Raw genomic sequence first — 21,592 nt, 5'->3', positions numbered from 1 at the left:
TCTCTCTGCAAATGAAAATAGGCAGATAAAAAAAGTACGAGCTCCCTAGACCAGTGTTCTTCAACCACCGGTCCACGGACCAGTGCCGGTCCACAGAAATTTCCTGCCGGTCCACAGGGCCAGCACGTGCATCAGACCCAAAACAGTGTTCTTCGACCGCCGGTCCACGGTGCGATCGATGCGCCAGCTCCCTCTTCCTAACTGATTCAGTGCACAAAGCCACTTACGGGCATCCTGGGCCTGAACCGGAAGCCTTTCTCTCTGACGTTGCAACGTCAGAGGGAAGGCTTCCAGATGAGGTACGGGACGTGCAAGGTGCAATTAGTAGTATTATGGGGCGGAGTCTGGGGTGGAGATCGGGTAGGGATGGGCGGGGCCTGGCCCACAACTTAGCCCAGTGTTCTTCAACTGCCGGTCCACGGACCAGTGCCGATCCACAGAAATTTCCTGCCAGTCCACAGGGCCAGCACGTGCATCAGACCCAAAACAGTGTTCTTCAACCGCCGGTCCACGGTGCGATCGATGCGGCGTTATCTTCGAGCCAGCTCCCTCTTCCTAACTGATTCAGTGCACAAAGCCACTTACAGGCATCCTGGGCCTGAACCGGAAGCCTTCTCTCTGACGTTGCAACGTCGGAGGGAAGGTTTCCAGATGAGGCACGGGACGTGCAAGGTGCAATTAGTAGTATTATGGGGGCGGGGTCTGGGGTGGAGATTGGGTAGAGATGGGTGGGGCCTGGCCCACAACTTAGCCCAGTGTTCTTCAACCGTCGGTCCACGGACCGATACCGGTCCACAGAATAATTCTTTTATTTCTGCCGGTCCATAGGTGTAAAAAGGTTGAAAAACACTGCCCTAGACAATTTTGTATCTGTAACATTGCGAGCACTTCTGTTTTCTGTCACACACCTCCTGGCTGGAGCAGCCAAATGAAGTCCTAGAACCAGAGTCCCCAAGTACTTGACCTGGGTTTAACGAGTTTCTATTTCAGTAGTGTACGATTTATTTGTTCAATTTTCTATGCCATTCTCCCAGGGGAGCTCAGAATGGTTTACATGAATTTATTCATGTGTTCGGGCATTTTTCACTGGTGGGCTCACAATCTATCTAATGCAGTGTTTCTCAACTCGGTCCTGGAGTACCCCCCATCCATACACTGCCTCCATTATATGCAAATGTCTTTCATGCATATTCATTGTGGATATCTTGAAAACCTGACTCGCAAGGGGGTACTCCAGGACCGAGCTGAGAAACACTGATCTAACGGCCAATGGGGAACCCACAACCTCAGGGTGCTGAGGCTGTAGCTTTGACCACTGTGACACATTCTCCCCTGTACTAATCATTACCCTTTACCTGGTGGTTAAATAAAACTTGAAATTTGATTTCCAGAGTTAATCACAGCAAGTGGGTTTCATTTTGCATTTGTAGAGTCATTGATAGCCTAAAATGTATGGGCTAAGCCGGAGGCTGATCTGGGTTAATGGGCAGGACAGAGAGTCTATGACTGGAATGATTTCTGTGTGCGTGGTGTTACTGGTAACTATTTTGTGGTGTTAACCAAAACCATACAGAACTTTAAATTGAGCACAGAGAGACGCGGGAGACTGTTGAGAGCGTGTGTGCAAGACCGGGCGATGTCTTGTAAACTTTGTCCATCGATGCCGGATCTTAATTTGGCATTCTTCTACCACAGGAAGAGGAGATTCTGAACACAGCTGTGCTGACCGGCATTCCCCGGAAGGTGCCAGTAAAGCTGGTTGCTGTGGAGACGGGGGGCTTTGCGTTGGACATCTCGGACCGTGTGCGTTGCGCATCTTCCAACGTACAAGTGATTCAGGTAGGTAGTGACTTCTTTCGGTTATGGAGTGCAGTGGTTCCTCTTAGAGATAGAAACAGGAATGTGCCTTTTGTTTCTTCCTTACAAAAAAGGTTTCTGGAGAGCGGGATGGAAGTACTGGGGTTTCTCTTCTTCTTTTTCAGTTTTAGTAGGGTTTTTGTTTCTCGATCAGCCCTCATAAGGTAGTGGCTAGAGAATGACACGGGGACAAATTTTTCCCCGTCCCCGCGGGAACTCATTTTCCCGTTCCGTCCCCGTGAGTTCTTTTCCTGTCCCTGCCCCGTTCCTGCGAGCTCTGTCCTCAACTTCCACAAACCTCGAACACTTTACAATCATAAGTATTCGAGCCTTGTGTGGTTAAGCCAGAGCTTGCAGGGACGGGGACAGTGACAAAATTTGCAGGGACGGGACGGGGAAATTGCCATATTGCATTTGACCAATTGCAGTTGATTTTACTAGACCTTTGCTCTCATGTTTTCATTTGAAAATCAGACTGCTGATGGAAGCCAGTAGGCCAAAATACGATTTGTGTTGAGTCAACTATTTTGTTACACCATTGTCCAATGAAGCTCAGTTTGCTATCTCCATTTCGCCTTGGTTTGCTTGCCATCCACTCCGTAATGTAGTTATAAGACATTGACATTCAAATTTTGTAATGTTGTAGTTCATTACTTTTTTCCTTTTTTTCCTTTTTTTTTTTTTTTAGTTTCAAAGGTTTTTATTGAGGAAATTGCAGTAATACAAGATAGAAAATGCACTTTTACAACCATTGTCGTCCAATTTTATATATAGAATAACCCATCCCTCGTCATCCTACATACAACAGTCTCATGAAAATCAACAAGCTGAGGGTTCCAAAATTCCATGGAAACCCCCCCCCCATGCAATCATAGCTTGACACAATGATCAATCCAAGTCTGCATGTTGTACTTACCCCCCCCCCCCCTAATCCCCAGCCTTCACACCATTCCAATGATCAGGAATTGGTTCCTTATTCCGCAGGACATTGCATGAAAGCAAAGACACCCCCCACATACCTCCAACCCCTACCAAATAGCCCAATATCCAGAAAGTGGCAATAATATTCAGTCTGCTGTCCAGATACTAACTGGTAGGGGTGGTCCATAAGACTGTGGTAAAAATTCAACCTTATCAGAACATGCCTCCACAAGTCAGAATATATTCTATCTCTTGCAGATAAGATATGGTTAAAATCTGAAGCAGTTTGGGACAAATTTAGAGGTTGCTCATGGTCCGACAAAATCCTCATAATGTGGCTGGATATTCATAACAATGTGGTTAGAAACTGTGACTTAATATTAGCTGATTCAAAATAACTATTCTTTGAAGCTGTTATTGACAACAATAGCTTTATTGTTATTTGAACAACTTATTACTAGTATTCTTGCAAAGCAGAGAGTTAGTTTAGTGATAAATAGGCAGTTGAACACAAAGTTGATGTTGAGATAAAAACTAAGACGTAAGAATGTCAAAAACTAAAAGCTAGGGAAGGGCACTGATGAATTGCTTTTTACCATAATTGTCCTTCTTTCTATCATTATTATTGTATTTCATTACCCTGCCTTTCCCTTTGTTTTCCTTTTCTGTTTATTCTGTTAGTCGTTAATTTAATATGTTTTGTTCAGTGTCCATCTGTCTTTTATAACCCCTGTATTATCTGTAAATTGAATGATTTGTTCATCGCTTAGATATTTGAGTAAGTGATTAATCAAATACTTAATAAACTTGATATCTTCCAACCATCGGCGATGTTCTTCGATTGATGATGTACTTACACACCGACAAAAAAAAGGCTGTTTTGAAAGAGGCAGCTCATCTGGCCATGTTCAAGGTCTTGTAAATGTGGCAGCGTGCAAAAATACCACGTCAGCAAATAGACTCAGGGATTCGCATATGGATGACGCTTTACGATGACTAGGAGAAGCTAAACCAGAACCAGCTCAGATGCAACGAATGTGATCTGGTGAATCAAGAAACCTTCAAAGATTTAGCTAAGTACTTGGGAGCTGAGTTATCCACTGTTGGAAGCGGGATACTGGGCTTCTTGGACCTTCGGGTCTGTCCCAATTCTTATGTTATGTTGTTACTGGTGACAATAAAAATTGAAAAAGACAGACAATTTCTAATCCTGCAGCATGGCCCGGCATTGACGCTGAACTTGCAAAGGAGGAAGATAGAAAGAGAATGCGAGGAGAAAGATTGTCTAAATTTGCCCAGCATCAATCTCTGCACTGCTTGGCTTTCTCAAGAAAAACACTGGAGAAAAAACAGTGGGAAGATCTATGCAGGATGTTTTTTTGACCCCTGAGGCAGGCTTGTAAGAGCCGAAACACAGACTGTTAAGTCTAGCTGATGTGCAATAATAAAGATTGAAGATCCAAGTTTTTTGTCCAGAGTATTGTATCTAGTAGTTGGTTGGGGGTTGCCTGTCCTAGATTGCATTCCCACTTTCATGTTTTAGTGATTTAGTCATGAAATTTTGTTTCCATTTTTTGGCCTTTAAATTATAGGCTCACCAGCATATGTTTATCAGTCTCCAGCCTTTTATCTTGCTACCCCCTTTTGTATGTAATTGTCTCTCATTTGCTTACTCAGGTGACAGACGCATGTGATTTTGTCTACGTTGGGGGGAAGGAGAGCCGCGGGGCTCTCAGAGTTCGGGTGGATTTCTGGTACGAGCGCCTCTGGACGTCTTTGCACCTCCGAGTCTGGCTTCCACTGCTGCCCCTGCGTGTCGAAGTGTCAGACATCAATCTGGAGCAGATTAGAGGGTGGCGGGCAGCCACCCGAGATAGGTGAGTGCAGAGCTTTCATCTGTTCTACAGAGTCCCTGAATGGACCGACCAAACCCTACTGACCCTCCCACCGTGAGACTGACATACCTCTGCACCGAGGCCTCCAATAACAGCAGTGGTGGCAGCAATCTGAACGGACTGCTTTGCGGTCTTCCCTGCCCGGGCCGGGCTTTCCCTGTGCAGCATCTTTCTATCCCTCCCTCCCATCCCCCTGTGCAGCAGAACCCCTCTGACCCTCCCACTGTGACATGGCAGAGGGAAAGCCCCCGCAGGGAAGACCACAAAGCAATCCTTTCAGAGTGCTGCCGCCGCTGCTGCTTTAAGAGGCCGCAGAGCAGAGGTCTGTCAGATCTCACCGGGGTGGGGGTGGGGCCGCTGAATTGACGAGTCTGATTTTTTTCGGAAAATCAGGCAACACTAATGCTAGGGATGGAGTCGTGGTGTGTCGGAGACTTTTGTGGGTGGGGGGACTTCGGGGAATCGATCTTCAGTAGGGCTTATTTTTGGGGAAACAGGGTAGTATGGAATTGTGTGCGACATTACAAAAGTCATTTAAGTCTAACTTGAAGGCTTTTTATTTTACGCATTAGCGGTTTAACGCGCATAATAGCGTGCGCTAAACCGCCGGACGTGCTCCTCTTGAGCAGGTGGTAGTTTTTCAGCTAACGCAGGGGTAGCGCGTGATTAAAAGTCGCGCACGCTAAAGCCGCTAACGCGGCTTCGTAAAAGGAGCCCTAAGACTTGGAAAACGAACTTTTCAATCGCAAAGAATTTACAGATCTGCTGTAGTTTTCTTAGTCAAAAGAAAGATTTCCTCACCAAGACAGATTTGGGGGTTCCAAAGATAGAGTTTAATCTCAGTTCAATTTCAATTTAATCCAAGGTTCTATTATTATTAGGGGTGGGCAACGATTAAACATTTTAATTGCAATTAATCATGCAGTTAAAAATTTGAATCACATGACTGATTGCACTCAATCTTGGCATGCAAAGGCAAAATAGGAAGTTGTGTTGGAGAGGGGTAAGACACAGCAGAGAGAAGGCTTCCAGGTCAGCTTCAGACAGCGTTTGGGAATTGCCTCCTCTGTCAGCGACTCTATGAAGAGCCAGGCCTGTAAGGGTAAATGTGGAGAGGTGGGAGAAGAGATGCTGGACTGTGGGATAAGCAAGGGGAGAGAAAGCAATGCTGGACAACAGAGAGGAGTTAAAATTTAACAAATTAATCAAATTAATAGCATATTAAATGCACATCTCTTATTATTACGAGTTTCTACATATTGGAATTAAAATTGTTATATGTAGACTCTGTTATCCAGCACCCATGGGGATTGGTAGATGCTGGATAAATTGTGGTTTCTGGTTGCTTGAGAGATACTTTTTTAAAAATAGGCCTAACCACTGTATATATAGTACTCGGATGTAAACTGAGATTTTGGGCCCAAAAAATGGGCCCAAAATGGAGGTTTTGGTTTATATTCTAGCCCCCCTGAAGACCACTGTCATTGCTGTCCTCCCACTCCAAACTCGCTTCTGACTCGCTTCTCCAAACTCCACTCTATCCCTAATTAAGGATATCCTAAAAACCTAGCCTGGTTTCAGCCGTCGAGGCCTGAACTCCTGCATCCTTGGATTAGGGATCATGGGAATGATTAAAATAACATGGGTATTGAAAAAGTGAATAAGAAGTGTTAAAAGCTAGGTTCAATTTCAATTACTTATTCTCCTTTTCTTATCTCTTTGTAAAATCTGGTCTTTTGACTTTTGGAAACCGAGTTGAGCTCCGTTCAGAGATGGCCCGGTATATAAACCCAAGATTAGATTAAAAGCAGCCTGAAAAAGGTGGGCTTTTAGCCTAGATTTGAATATAGACAGAGCTTGATGTACTGACTCAGGAAGTCTATTCCAAGCATATGGTGCAGCAAGATAAAAGGAACAGAGTCTGCAGTTGGCAGTGGAGGAGAAGGGTACAGATAAGAGAGACTTAATGGAGTTTCTGGGGAAGGGTGTAGGGAGAGGTCAGAGTGGAGAGATACTGAGGAGCTTCAGAATGAATGCACTTATAAGTCAATAACAGGAGTTTGAACTGTACACAGAAATGGATAAGGAGCCAATGAAATGACTTGAAGAGAGGGAATATGTGAATGCAGTGACACTGGTGGAAGGTAAGTCATGAAGCAGAATTTTGATATGATTAAGGGGAGAGCGATGGATTAATGGGAGACCTGTGAGAAGCAAGTTGCCTTAATCTAAGTGGGAGGTGATGAACACGTGGATAAGGGTTTTGATATCGTGTTGAAAAAGGAAGGGATGAATTTTGGTGATATTATAGGGAAAGAGGGCAGTTTCTAGCAGTCTGCTGGATATGTGCAGAGAAAGAGGGAGAAGAGTCAAAGATGACCTCAAGATTATGAGCTGACAAGATGAGCATAAGTGCAAGTCAGCTGTAGCCAATGGGTAAAAGCCCTGTTCCCATCTTCCAAAAGTCATGGGTTTGAATCCCAAGTATGGTTAGCTCGCCCAGCACATATCTCCATTTTAATTGCACCTTGATGATCTCACAATGAGGTCACCATTGTGCAGCTGGAGACCTCCATTTGCAATGAACTAGAAGCCATGCTGAGGTCTGTATCTCTTTCTGTTCTTATTAGGAGAATAGTTAAGATCTGGAATGCCAGAGGTTGTGGTAAAAGTGGATAGTGTAGCTGGTTTTAAGAAAGGTTTAGACAGGTTCCTGGAGGAAAAGTCTATAGTCTGTTATTGAGAAAGACATGGGGGAAGCCATTGATTGCCCTGGATCGGTAGCATGGATTATCCCAGGACAAGCAGGCAGCATATTCTTAACACATGGGTGACGTCACCGACGGAGCCCTCGGTACGGACCTTTTTAACTAGAAGTTTCTAGTTGGCCGCACCGCGCGTGCGCGAGTGCCTTCCCGCCCGACGGAGGAGTGCGTGGTCCCCAGTTTCTTCGTTTCCGCGGAGCGAAGAAGACGCGTGTGTTTTTTCAACGGCCGTTGAAACCACTTTTTTGCCTTCCCGCTCGCGCTTTTTTCCTTATTTTTTCTCTCTTTACCTTCGGGTTTATTTTTCTTTGATTTGCAAAAAAAAAAAAAAAAAACAACTTTACTTTTTCCCTTTTTTCTTTCGTTTTTGCCCCGGCGGGGCCTGTTGCCAGTATACAGGCCTCGGGCTTCGATTTTGCGGAGGCTATCTTCCCCTTCATGCCCCCGCAGGTCGGTTTTAAGAAGTGCCAGCGGTGTGCACGCCCGATCTCCATAACTGACCCACACAATTGGTGTTTGCAGTGTCTGGGTCCGGAGCATCGGGCGGACTCCTGCACCCGCTGTGCCACTCTTCAAAAGAGAACTCTTAAAAACCGAAGGATTCAACAAACTCTTCTCTTCGGCACCGAGTCGGCGATGGACTCCTCACCTTCAACGGCGGTACCTCAAAAATCGGCACCGTCGACCTCGACACCGACCGACCCCACATCGGCGTCGCTGGCGCCAGGTAAGCCGGCTAAGAAGCCTTCCTCTTCCCTCGAGCGCCCTCCAGCTACGGTGGCGACACCGTCCCTACCGGCATCGCACTGGTCCCGCAAACGCTCCGCCCCGATCTCGGTGAGTGCCTCGTCATCGGCCTCCTCATCGCCGGGGCGTGGAGCGGCATCTAAGGAACCGAAGAAAAAGAAAGCGGTTCCGATGCCACCCCTAGATGACCGTATCTCGGCCATCTTAAAGGCTCAACTCCAAGAGCAGTTGAAGAAACAACTTGAACAACTGTTGCCCACTATCCTGGCACCGCTCCTTCCGGTACCAGACCGGCCCGAGCCCCGTACTGAGCCCCCGGTGTCCACTCCTTCGGTACCGGTGAACACATCCATGCCGATCCTTTCGGCCCAACAACTTCATGGCGATCCGGTGGTTCATTCTCAGGCCACATTGGATCCTCCTCGGCACCAGGCGGTACGGCATTCTTCTCGGGACCGAGATAGACGCCGGTCGTCCTCCCCTGGTACCGTTTCGGTGCGCTCTGGAAAGTCTTTGTCCAAGACTCGCCATACCGCGCCCTCCACCCCGGTGTCTCGACATGCACCAGAGGTCAGGGACCCTGACTTATGGGAGGAAACTCCTCTCGGTACCGAGGAGGATCCCTCCTCATCTGATGAGGAACCATCGGCACCCGATGCCACCTCTAAACCAGAGCAGTCCTCATTTTCTAAATTTCTGAGGGAAATGTCTGCTGCCCTGTCCCTTCCTCTGGAATCTGACTCAAAAAAGTCTCAAGCCTTTCTAGAGGCTTTAGACTTTGAGCAACCTCCTAAGGAGTTCCTCAAGCTTCCCGTGCATGACATCCTACGGGAAACGTTCTACAATAACTTGGAAAATCCCCTCACGGTACCGGGAGCCCCCCGTAAACTGGACAACCTTTACCGTGTCATTCCCATTCCTGGATTCGACAAATCTCAATTGCCCCATGAGTCTCTTCTGGTGGAATCCACCTTAAAAAAGACTCAGGGCTCCAGTGTCTATGCCTCTACCCCTCCTGGCAGAGAAGGTAAGACTATGGACAAGTTTGGCAAGAGGCTTTACCAGAATGCCATGCTTGCCAACAGGGCAAACAACTATTCCTTCCATTTTTCTATCTGAAACACTTGGTCCAACAACTGTCTGCCCTCCAGAAGTACCTTCCTGAGCGCAAGGTCCCGCTATTCCAACAACACATCTCTGGCCTTCTCCAGATGCGAAAATATATGGTCCGCTCAATATACGACTCCTTCGAGCTCACCTCTCGGGCCTCTGCCATGGCCATAGCCATGCGTCGCTTAGCCTGGCTCAGAGTCTCCGACCTGGACATCAACCACCAGGATCGTTTGGCCAACGCCCCCTGTCTCGGGGATGAACTCTTTGGAGAGTCCCTGGATTCCACCACCCAGAAACTCTCGGCCCATGAGACCAGGTGGGACACCCTGATCAAGCCGAAAAGGAAGGCTCCGCCTGCTCGACCCTATCGGCCTCAATCCTCTTACCAGCGGAGGTTCTCAGCCAGGCCACTCAATCCGCCTCCCCAACAATCTCGGCGACCCCGTCAACAGCAGCACCATGCCCAGGCTCGATCTCAGGCCACTCAACCCTCCAAGCCTTCTCAGCCTGCTAAACAATCTCAGCCCTTTTGACTCTTCTCTCCAGGGCATAGCCAGTCATCCACCCTCGCTGCCTCTTCCACAGCCTATCGGGGGTCGTCTCACCATTTTCTCAAGCCGTTGGGAAGTCATCACGTCAGACCAGTGGGTCCTCAACATCATTCGCCACGGCTACTCTCTCAACTTCCAGACTCTTCCACCGGACAACCTTCCCGTAGAGTCTGCTTCACACTCCTCTCAAACCCCCCTCCTTCTGAGGGAGGTTCAATCCCTCCTCCTTCTCAATGCCATCGAAGAAGTACCTCCAGATCAAAGGGGTCAGGGATTCTACTCCCGCTACTTCCTGGTACCCAAAAAGACGGGAGACCTCCGTCCCATTCTCGATCTCAGGGACCTCAACAAGTGTCTGGTCAAGGAGAAGTTCAGAATGCTCTCCCTTGCCACGCTCTACCCTCTTCTTTCTCACCACGACTGGCTATGTTCCCTGGACCTCAAAGAGGCCTACACTCACATCTCCATCAATCAGAATTCTCGCCGCTACCTGCGGTTCCAGGTGCTGCACCACCACTATCAGTACAAGGTGCTACCGTTCGGCCTCGCTTCCTCACCCAGAGTCTTCACCAAATGCCTGATAGTGGTGGCGGCCTTCCTCAGGTCTCACAACCTCCAGGTGTTCCCCTACTTGGACGATTGGTTGGTGAAAGCACCCTCATCTCAACTCGTGCTACAAGCTACTCATCACACCATCTCTCTCCTCCACCTCCTGGGGTTCGAGATCAACTACCCCAAGTCGCATCTGCTTCCCACCCAGCGACTTCAATTCATTGGAGCAGTTCTGGACACCACGCTGATGAGGGCCTTTCTCCCCTCCGATCGCCAGCAGACCCTGCTCCACCTCTGCCGTCAGGTACTCAGACATCCCTCCATTCCTGCCCGACAGATGATGGTCCTCCTGGGTCACATGGCCTCGACGGTGCATGTCCTTCCTCTGGCACGTCTCCACCTTCGTACACCTCAGTGGACTCTCGCCAACCAATGGTCACAGACTACAGATCTTCTTTCGCATCCCATCTCTGTGACATCATCTCTTCAGCAATCTCTCCAATGGTGGTTGAACTCCTCAAATCTTTCCAGGGGTCTTCTTTTTCATCTGCCCCCCCACTCTATGATCATCACCACCGATGCGTCCCCCTACGCATGGGGAGCTCACCTAGGAGATCTACGCACCCAGGGACTTTGGACCCCACAGGAGCGTCGTCATCACATAAATTTCCTGGAACTCAGAGCCATGTTCTACGCCCTCAAGGCTTTCCAACATCTTCTCTGCCCTCAAGTCCTCCTCCTGTGCACAGACAATCAAGTTGCCATGTACTACATAAACAAGCAAGGCGGCACCGGATCTCGCCCCCTTTGTTTGGAGGCTCTGCGCATCTGGACCTGGGCCACGGACCGCAATCTCTTTCTCAGGGCGGTCTATATCCAGGGCGAACAGAACTCTCTGGCCGACAATCTCAGCCGCATCCTTCAACCTCACGAGTGGACGTTGGACCCTCCGACTCTGCTCTCCATCTTTGCTCGATGGGGCACTCCACAGGTGGACCTCTTTGCAGCACCTCACAACCATCAGCTGCCCCAATTCTGTTCCAGACTCTTCTCTCCTCACCGTCTGGCTCCGGATGCATTCCTGCTCGACTGGAGGGATCGGTTCCTCTATGCCTTCCCTCCACTTCCTCTGATGTTGCGGACCTTGTCCAAACTCCGCAAGGACAACGCCACCATGATTCTCATCGCCCCTCGGTGGCCTCGTCAACACTGGTTCTCCCTCCTGCTTCAACTCAGCTCCAGGGAGCCCATTCCTCTTCCTGTGTTTCCTACTCTGCTTACACAGCAGCATCAGTCTCTACTGCATCCCAATCTGTCTTCCCTCCACCTGACAGCTTGGTTTCTCTCGGGCTGACCTCTCCGGAGAATCTATCTCAACCGGTCCGCCTCATTGTGGACGCCTCCAGGAAACCGGCCACTCTCCAATGTTACCATCAGAAGTGGACCAGATTCTCTTCGTGGTGTCTCCGGCATCATCAGGAACCCACCTCCTTAGCGGTGGAAACTGTCTTGGAATATTTGCTCTCACTGTCCAACGCTGGCCTCAAAACCACCTCAATCAGAGTCCACCTCAGTGCCATCACTGCGTTTCATGAGCCTATTCTCGGAAAACCCCTCACGGCTCATCCTCTGGTTTCCAGATTTATGAGAGGGCTCTTCAATATCAAGCCGCCTCTCAAGCCTCCTCCTGTCGTCTGGGACCTGAATGTGGTTCTCTCAGCACTCATGAAACCTCCGTTTGAGCCTCTTGCCACAACTTCGCTCAGACTTCTTACCTGGAAGGTGCTTTTCCTAATTGCCATCACCTCTGCCAGGAGGGTTAGCGAACTGCATGCACTGGTTGCCGACCCACCTTTCACTGTTTTTCACCATGACAAGGTTGTTCTGCGTACCCACCCTAAATTCCTTCCCAAGGTGGTCTCAGCTTTTCACCTTAACCAGTCCATTGTGCTACCCGTCTTCTTCCCTAAGCCTCACTCGCATCCTGGGGAACAGGCGTTGCACACACTGGATTGTAAGCGTGCCCTTGCTTACTATCTTGATCGTACCAGAGCTCACCGAACATCCCCTCAGCTATTTGTATCTTTCGATCCCAACCGTTTGGGTCGTCCTGTCTCCAAACGGACGCTTTCAAATTGGCTTGCTGCCTGTATTGCCTTCTGTTATTCTCGGGCCGGTCTCTCACTGGAAGGAGCTGTCACGGCCCACAGAGTCCGAGCTATGGCTGCTTCTGTAGCTTTCCTCCGTTCCACGCCCATCGAGGAAATCTGCAAGGCGGCCACTTGGTCCTCAGTTCACACGTTCACTACTCACTACTGTCTGGATGCGTTCTCCAGACGGGATGGACACTTCGGCCAATCTGTGTTACAAAATTTATTTTCCTAATGGCCAACCATCCCACCTCCCTCTTTGTTAGCTTGGAGGTCACCCATGTGTTAAGAATATGCTGCCTGCTTGTCCTGGGATAAAGCACAGTTACTTACCGTAACAGGTGTTATCCAGGGACAGCAGGCAGATATTCTTACGTCCCACCCACCTCCCCGGGTTGGCTTCTTAGCTGGCTTATCCTAACTGGGGACCACGCACTCCTCCGTCGGGCGGGAAGGCACTCGCGCACGCGCGGTGCGGCCAACTAGAAACTTCTAGTTAAAAAGGTCCGTACCGAGGGCTCCGTCGGTGACGTCACCCATGTGTTAAGAATATCTGCCTGCTGTCCCTGGATAACACCTGTTACGGTAAGTAACTGTGCTATATTGCTACTCCTTGGGTTTTGGCTAGGTTCTAGTGACCTGGATTGACCACTGTGAGAACGGGCTACTGGGCTTGATGGACCATTGGTCTGACCCATTAAGGATATTCGTATGTTCTTATCTCTCTCTGGCAGGCTCACTGACCTGGACCAAGCAGATGAGGATGGTACGGTGGAGAGAAAGGCGCGAGAGTGCAGACCGCAGTACCAACATGCCAGTGTTCGCTTCCTAGCCCACTTTGTGGCTCACCCATTGGATGGCGGCCGACACGTCACATACTTGCTGGGGTCTGATTGGCTGCTGGACGTCTCGCACTTGTTGAGGGAGCACGCAAGAGCCAAGGACCCTCAAGTAGCAGCGCTGGAGGAGGGAAGCATCCTGATTGGCCGGGAGCCAGGCGTGACCTCGGTGGAAGTGAGTAGCTTTTGATTCATCTCTGTCCTTCATTCCTGGAGCGTGCCGTGTTGAGGCCGTGTACGGTATGATGAGCAAACAGGGCAGCCCGCCAAAATGGCCAGCACTTCCAATGCAGACACAAAGTTGAAAGGCGAGAGCACCTAATTTATGGTGTAATTCCTGGCAGTGCTGCTGTGTAGTCCTTAGATCTGTACTCTCTTACGAAACAGATGGGAGAAGATCTTAAATTTTCCTGTCATGTTTCAATGCGGTGATTAATTTCATGGTGACCTTTCACCACAGTGAACACAGTGTAACCTTTTCACGTAAAGAGTGGCATATTCTTGTGTTGAGAATACTAACAAATAATAATAACTTTATAATAATAATAAAAATAACTTAATTTTTGTATACCGCCATATCCCGAAGAGTTCTAGGCGGTTCACATTAGTTAGACAGAGATTACAAGTGGTTACATATCAAGTTGATCATACAGTTGCAAACAGCAAGGAGAGAAGTGGGAGGAGAGGAGGGAGATGGGGCGGGGAGTAGATCAGAAGGGGGGGGAGGAGGAGGGTTGAAAAGGGGCATTAAGGTGAATAGGTGAGTTTTGAATAATTTGCAATAGTGTAAGTCAGCGTATTTATGACAGCTGGCTGGAATATTTTGTTTCACGCATTTATTTGAGAGGATGAAAATGTCAGGTTTTTTTTCCCGTAGTATTTCACGTCTTGTACCCCGCTGTTAGGGCGCGGACCAATAATGATTTTGGATGTGTTGCAGGTTCGCTCCCCGGTCTCGCACTCTGTTCTTGGGGAGCAGACGGTGGTGGTATCGGAGGATAAAGTTGCCATTTCGGAGCTGCGCACCCAGTTGGTGTCGGGGATCTCTCTGTCGCTCAGCAGCATGGCGGGACATAGCGGAGTGTTTATAGCCACGTGCCAAGCTCAGCAGGAGTTGCAGAGCTACAAACAGGTGAGAGAGGTGAAGAAGGAAAGGGTGGAAGAGGAGCTTTCAGAACTGATGTCTTTCCCCCTCCCCCCCCACCTCAGTGGCATAGTAAAAGGGGGTGGGGAGGGTAGTCCACCCTGGGCGCCGTCTTGATGGGACCCCTTGCCGTGCGCCTTCACTTCCCTCTGACACCCCAGACACCAAGCGCCCCCTCCTCCCTCCCCCCGCTTTCCAATCTCCCCGACCCCCCTCCTACAAAATCCCAGCCTTCTGCCCATGACACCGCCCCCTTAGGCCCCTTCCAGTGCATCCAGGATGCACCGGGAGGGGGAAGGGCCACCATTTTGAAGAGGCGGCCCTTCAAGGCAGGAGGGAGTGGGCATCTCTCCTGCCTGATTTTCGATGAAAGGTACGGGGGAGGGGGGAGGAGCGGTGTTGGGGGTGGAGGGTTCTTGAGCTGGGGATGAGGGTCTGAACCGAGCCCAGCCCACTAGACCACCACGATTTTGTAGGAGGGGGAGGGGCGCTTGGTGTCAGGGGGGTCACGGTTTTGGCGGTGGAGGAGGGAGGTGCATGCACGACAGGGCTTCTGTGTATAAGTGATCTCTTGTGAAATGCTGACGATCATAAAAGAATGGACTCTGTAAGAAATTAAAAGATCACGGGTTAGAAGGTAATGGTCTATCATGGATTGCCAACTGGTGAGAGGATAGGAAACAGAGTGCAGAACAGTCAGTTTCCCCAAAGAAATGGGCTTGGTTAACAGTAGAATTCTCCAGGCATCTGTATTGGAGCCAGACACTATGATTTAATTCATTCCTTAATGACCCGGAAAGGAGAGGGTTGAGCGAGTTCGTGACATTTTCAGATTACGCAAATTTATGCAAATAATTTTAAAACATGGCCCGACTGTGAAAGAGTGCAGGAGGACCTCGTCAGATTGGGGAAGTGAGCAGCTGACACGGAGGGTGGAGAAGTGAAGCACATACAGCAGTGGAGTCACCAGCCAGAAAGAGGATCTCGGCGTCGCTGCTGCCGCTACTGTTATGTATCATTTCTGTGGTGCTACTGGGTGTACACAGCACTGTACACATACATATAAGAGACGGTCCCTGCTCTATGAGATTTACAACCTATTCAAAACAGACAAACAGGACAAATAAGAGATTAAGAAGATGAATTTATTACAATAAACAGTTCAAAAATAACTCAGGTGTGAAAAGGAGAATAGGAGACTAAGCTGTTATTTAGGGGCCCTATTTTCAATTTACACATGCAAATACATGTCTGTATCAAGACGGGGCTGGCACAAGGGTATCGGACAACCTAAGTGAACCTTAAGCCATGCTTCTCCCAGGGGCAGCTCCAAGCCCCTCCTCCCCAAGGTTCAGAGAGACTGGATGAAGACAGGGTGGGTATGAGAGACGGGGAGGCAGTTCATAGACAAAACCGCCGAAGACAAAGGCGCGCGCCGACAACTGAGCGCAAGACGGAAGTGCGCGCCGAAGAAAAAGAGTGTTTTTAGGGGCTCCAACGGGGGTTTTTGTTGGGGAACCCCCCCACACTTTACTTAATACAGATTGCAGCGCGTTGTGGGGGGTTTCGGGGGTTGTAACCGCTCTCATTATACTGGAAACTGAACTGTTTCCCTGTTTTTAGGGAAAAAGTGAAGTTTTCAGTAAAATGTGGGGGGTTACAACCCCCCAAACCCCCCACAACATGGCGCTATCTGTATAAAGTAAACCCACACCCCCCGTTGGAGCCCTTGAAAACAGTCATTTTCTTCGGTGCGCACCTCCGCATTGCGCTTAGTTGTCTGCGCGCGCTTTTGACCTGGGGGGGGGCACGTAAGAAACAGGGTGAAGAGGGGATAAAAGAGAGAGAGAGACTGGGTGAAGGTGAGCAGGAGGTATAGGAGCGAGAGAGAGGCTGTTTCATCTATCAAGAGTGCTCTCATACAGCTTGAGTGTGCGCTTTGGAAAGGGAGTCAACTGGCTTCTGCTAGTGATTTGCAAGAGGGATGGGATTGGAATACCGCCTTTCTGCGGTTACAGTCAAATATCTTATATGCAGGTACTTATTTTGTATCTGGGGCAAAGGAGAATTAGGTTGACCTGCCCAGAGTCGCATGAGCCCGCCGTGGGGATCGAGCCCGGTTTCCCTGGTTCTAAGGTCACTGTGCTAACCGCGAGGGCTGCTCCAGAGGCACCTTAAGGGTCTGATTCACTAAACTTTCGTAGCCTACAGACACAGAATAGGAAAACAGCCGTCATAAATTAATTTCTAAAAGAGCTACTGCTGATCTGGAAGGGGATTCCCACCCCTCCCCCTCCCAGCAGGCAATGTTGGAGGCGTGAGGAAGTTGAAGTGACGGAGGTCTCAGCTGCTAGGCTCCTAAGATTTTAGGCTGGCTCCTAGATTTATTGAAAATTTTGTTCAAGCCTGCTATAAGTAGGTAGAAACATAGAAATAGACGGCAGATAAGGGCCCACGGCCCATCTAGTCTGCCCACCCTAATGTCCCTCCCCTACCTTTGCCCTGTGAAGAGATCCCATGTGCCGATCCCATTTGGCCTTAAAATCAGGCACGCTGCTGGCCTCAATCACCTGCAGTGGAAGACTATTCCAGCGATCAACCACCCTTTCAGTGAAAAAGAATTTCCTGGTGTCACCATCAAGCCCAGTTGCCCATTCTCATGGTGGCCAATCCAGGTCCCTAGTACCTGGCCAAACCCCAAGAAGTAGCAACATTCCAGCATCTCAAAGAATAGCAAGATTCCGGAACCCCACTGAGAGCAACATTCCAGAGCTGAGATCATGATGTCATAATGCCTCATTTCACAGTGCCTCAGAGCCAACCTCATCAGTGGTGTTACTTGTACAATAGCTTAATTATCTTATGCTGTATTTGGCTCACATAAGAACATAAGAATAGCTCTATTGGGTCAGACCAATGGTCATAGAAACATAGAAATAGACGGCAGATAAGGGCCCACGGCCCATCTAGTCTGCCCACCTTAATGTCCCTCCCCTACCTTTGCCCTGTGAAGAGATCCCATGTGCCGATCCCATTTGGCCTTAAAATCAGGCACGCTGCTGGCCTCAATCACCTGTAGTGGAAGACTATTCCAGCGATCAACCACCCTTTCAGTGAAAAAGAATTTCCTGGTGTCACCTCGTAGTTTCCCGCCCCTGATTTTCAACGGATGCCCTCTTGTTGTCGTGGGACCCTTGAAAAAGAAGATATCTTCCTCCGCCTCGATGCGGCACTAATTTAAGATACTTGAACGTCTCGATCATGTCCCCCCTCTCTCTGCGCTCCTCCAGCGAGTATAGCTGTAATTTGTCAAGCCGTTTTTCGTACGGTAGATCCTTGAGTCCCGAGACCATCCGGGTGGCCATTCTCTGCACCGACTCCAGGTAGTGGTACATTTTATGAAAAACATACGGGATAGAGGCAAAGTAAGGCAGTGGGGGGGAGAAGGAGCTATTTTCCTTTCAAACGGGGCGTGGAGGATAGTTTTCTACAGACTGAGCTGGTCAGCATTTTTTTTCAATGCTTTCTTAGTAACACCCCCCCCCCCCCCAAACACATACACACACACTTTTACGAAGCCACGTGACGCTTTTTTTTAATCACCGGTCGCGGTGGTAAAAGCACCGACGCTTATAGGATTCCTACGAGCGTCGGAGCTGATACCACCTCTGCCGGCGATAAAGCCTAACGCATCTTCATAAAAGGGGGGCCAGTTAAAATGTGATTGTCTCTAGTTTTATCGGAATTTTTAGCTGGAGAGTAAAAATTCACCTCAAGAAACCAATCGGAATTAGTTGGTTGTTGTACCTTTTCAGTGTGTCTTTGAATATGGGCCTCTAGATTTTTGAAAATCTTGTTTTAACTGTATATTCTATATTGGAAATATTTGAAAGGCATCAACATGAGAAGAAATGTTTTGCTTGGTGGGTTTTTTTTTTGTTTTTTTTGGGGGGGGGTTTCTTGCTATTTCTTTGCCCTCAGTTTTGTGGTCACTCTGCTACTGTCAAATTGTCTCACTGCCTCAAAATGCCTATTTGTCACTTGTTCTCCAAATCTTTCTCTCTTATTTTCTGTCTCTACAGGAATCCATCCTCAGTATCTGGTTGCAATTCAGCGATCACACCATGGCTCCGATTGAACTGTACAGCTGGCAGAACCTCAAAGTGTCCATCACCTCTGCAGACCACCGCCTGGTGTCCGTGAACCCAAATGTAGATTTCACACACCCTGTGATCCATGTGTCTGAGGGCGATGGGGAGGGATTCCTCCTACAGGTCACCATCCAAGCCCCTGAGCTTTGCCAGAAAGGAAAGCATCGGGGAACTCTAGCATCAGGGACCACCTGGGTTAGAGTCAGCTACGATACCACTGAAGGCAGGAAGAAGAGCGGGAAAGCAGGTGTGAAGTTCCCGACCATGCCAAACCTAACGCTGAGTGACTCGAACCTGAAATCGGAGTCTCCTTTTCAGGGAATTGAAGGATCCATGTTGGACGAAGCCCCTACCCGTGCAGCTCAAAGCAAAGTGGAAATTAAGAAGGGTGGCGGGATTGTTCAAGATCCTGACACGGCACCCCAGTCTCCAGTGTGGAAATTTGATCTTGGGAGAAGTAAAGACCAATTTTCTTCCTCTGAGTCATCACACTTTGATGACATGGACAACTACGATTATGAGGAAGACGACTATGACGATTCTATTATAAAGGCTCCACAGCCAGTCACTGACCTGGAAATTGGCATGTATGTTCTCCTGGGAGTCTTCTCTCTCGCTATTCTCATCTTCCTTATCAACTGCATCACCTTTATGCTTCGTTACCAGCGTAAAAAGGCGCCCGAGGCAGATGAAGCCTCAACTTCACAACCACACAATTGGCTGTGGCTTGGAGCAGACCAGCAGGAACTAAACCAGGAGCGGGACCTCCGCAACCAGAACCAGGAGCATTGTTCTTCTGGGGACATAAAGCAGGGGGGAGCAGAAGGTGGAAGCTGTGATGATGGTGTTCCAAAATCAGGGATACAGGAGGGGGCACCAGAACCTGTAGGTGAGGAGCAGAAAGACTTCCATGGGATACCAGAGACAGACTGCGAAGTTGGGTTATTGGAGAATTCAGTAGGAAAGGCTCGGATGGGATCCCAGGACATTCCGCTAGAGAATCCCACTTACATAACCACCACTTTCCTTCCATTCCAGTCAAACACGGACATGGGACTTGTCAGCCTCTCTCAGGGTGACTTGAACTCAAGATTTTACAGCACTTTGCTATGCAAGGAGCTGAATATGCCAGCATCTAGTATCCTGTCTCAGAAGGAGCGGAGCTGTCCGAGCTCCAGTACTCTGTCTCGCAAAGAGAAGAATATGCCACTTTCTGGCACTCTATCTAGGAAGGAGCTAAATACGCCACTATCTAGCATCCTGTCTCGCAAAGAGCTGAATGCTCCACTGTCTGGCACTTTATCTAGGAAGGAGTTGAGTACCAGTGTTCTGGCTCGCAAGGAAATGAATGTCCCAATGTCTGGCACCCTATTTCAGAAAGATCTGAGTTCCCAAGGCTCCAACACCCTGAGTCGTAAGGAGTTGAATGTTCCAGTGTCTGCCACCCTGTCTCAAACAGAACTGAACTTCCAAGGCTCCAATGCTGTGTCTTGCAAAGAACGGAACGTGCCAATATCTGGCATATTGTTTCAGAAAGAGCCACCCCCGTTGGGCTCCAGTGCTCTGCTGTCTAAAAAAGTGGGTTCTCAGGGGTCTAGCAACCTCTCTCAGAAGGAGCCAGACTCGCAAGTTCCTCGGCGCAAGCGGGGAGAATTTGTGACCTTTGCACCCCGCATCTCAGATGGGTCTCTCTCGGCCCCAGTCCAGTCCATCCTGGTGGCCAGTGAGGAAGATATCCGGTGGGTTTGTGAGGACATGGGGCTGAAGGACCCTGAGGATCTTCAAAGCTACATGGAGAGGATTAGGGGCAGTTCATAAGGCATTCGGTTGTGGTGTATAACCTTTTCTGTTAAGGGCTGATCTATGTTCCTCCACACTACAGACTAACGTAGGGAAATTATTCTGATCTGCACCCCAGAAACCACTGCTAATTAGTGAGGGCATCAAGGGCTCTTGGCAACTGTCAAAGCCACCGCCATATAGAGGTGACCTGAGCTTTTGCCTTGGAAAAGATCCTATTTAACCTGAATAGATCAGGCTTGATTGTGTTTCTGAAGGTATGGTGGAGACTTTGGGAGGGATGAAAGTTCTAGAAACAAAGCAATTACCTTTTCTACTTTGTCATTTTTCTTCTCATTGGTCACCAGCTGCAAACTTGTCTCTTTTCCTGGGGATGTCTAATTCTTCCTGTTATCTCTTCCAGTTCACTGCCAATTTGAAGCTAATGTAAGATGGCCGTAACCTCACTCGCTCTGACCACACACACACACACACACACACATTTTGTGTGTATTCATATATCACTACACTGTTGTACAATGCGCACAGCTATCACTTACTATCCTTCTCGTGTTTGATAGTTTTAAAAAAGAAAATTTAAATGATTTTGTTATTTATATTAAAAGAAAAAAAAAAAAATTGTTTCCGCTCTTTTACCGTTAATAAAGTTTTAACATGTTTTTCTAATGCCTTGCTTTCGAAATCTGGGTTTTTCTTTCTGCGTCTTTCTTGCTTGAGGAAACAGACAGTTCAGAATCTTACGACCCTTGAGAAGATTTCAGAACTGATTGTACAGGTTTGTGAGCTAAAGAGGTGGAGGGCACTTCTATAACTATGTGTGGCAGAATCCACATGCACTCAAAACAGCACAAAAAAAAACCCACTGTCAAAAGATGCAACAATAAGAAAGCTTTTATTTTTCTAGAGACCTGAGTCTGTTTCCTCATAGACTCAGGAAAGGCACAAACAATGGCTTGGTTTTCATAGCCTTAAGTCATGTCCATATTTATTCTCCTTATGGGTTTGGCTTACCCTGTTTCAGTAGAGACCAGTTATTCCTGGAGGTTCTTGCACACGTCCCAAATCTTTCCAAGGCTCCCTCAGCCTACAGCTAGGAAAGAGGCAGTC

The 21,592-nt window shown here is 48.6% G+C and overlaps 1 protein-coding gene across 3 annotated transcripts in view; it reads left to right on the top strand.

Moving 5' to 3' along the window:
- The window catches only part of TMEM132A (transmembrane protein 132A), a 69,537-nt gene extending 48,386 nt beyond the window's left edge, over positions 1-21,151 (top strand). For all 3 annotated transcript variants that reach the window (XM_033920568.1, XM_033920570.1, XM_033920571.1), the window contains exons 7-11: positions 1,696-1,839; positions 4,456-4,655; positions 13,286-13,565; positions 14,331-14,522; positions 18,617-21,151. In XM_033920568.1, the coding sequence (XP_033776459.1) occupies positions 1,696-1,839; positions 4,456-4,655; positions 13,286-13,565; positions 14,331-14,522; positions 18,617-20,503 (2,703 nt within the window). In that variant the 3' untranslated portion in view covers positions 20,504-21,151. The remainder of the gene's footprint in view (positions 1-1,695; positions 1,840-4,455; positions 4,656-13,285; positions 13,566-14,330; positions 14,523-18,616) is intronic.
- Positions 21,152-21,592: the final 441 nt, after the last annotated feature.

The sequence above is a fragment of the Geotrypetes seraphini genome, chromosome 14 (genome assembly GCF_902459505.1).
Source record: "Geotrypetes seraphini chromosome 14, aGeoSer1.1, whole genome shotgun sequence".
In the NCBI taxonomy this organism is placed as follows: domain Eukaryota; kingdom Metazoa; phylum Chordata; class Amphibia; order Gymnophiona; family Dermophiidae; genus Geotrypetes; species Geotrypetes seraphini.
The sequence above is the reverse complement of the archived record's forward strand: the minus strand, read 5'-3'. Positions and strand labels throughout refer to the sequence as shown.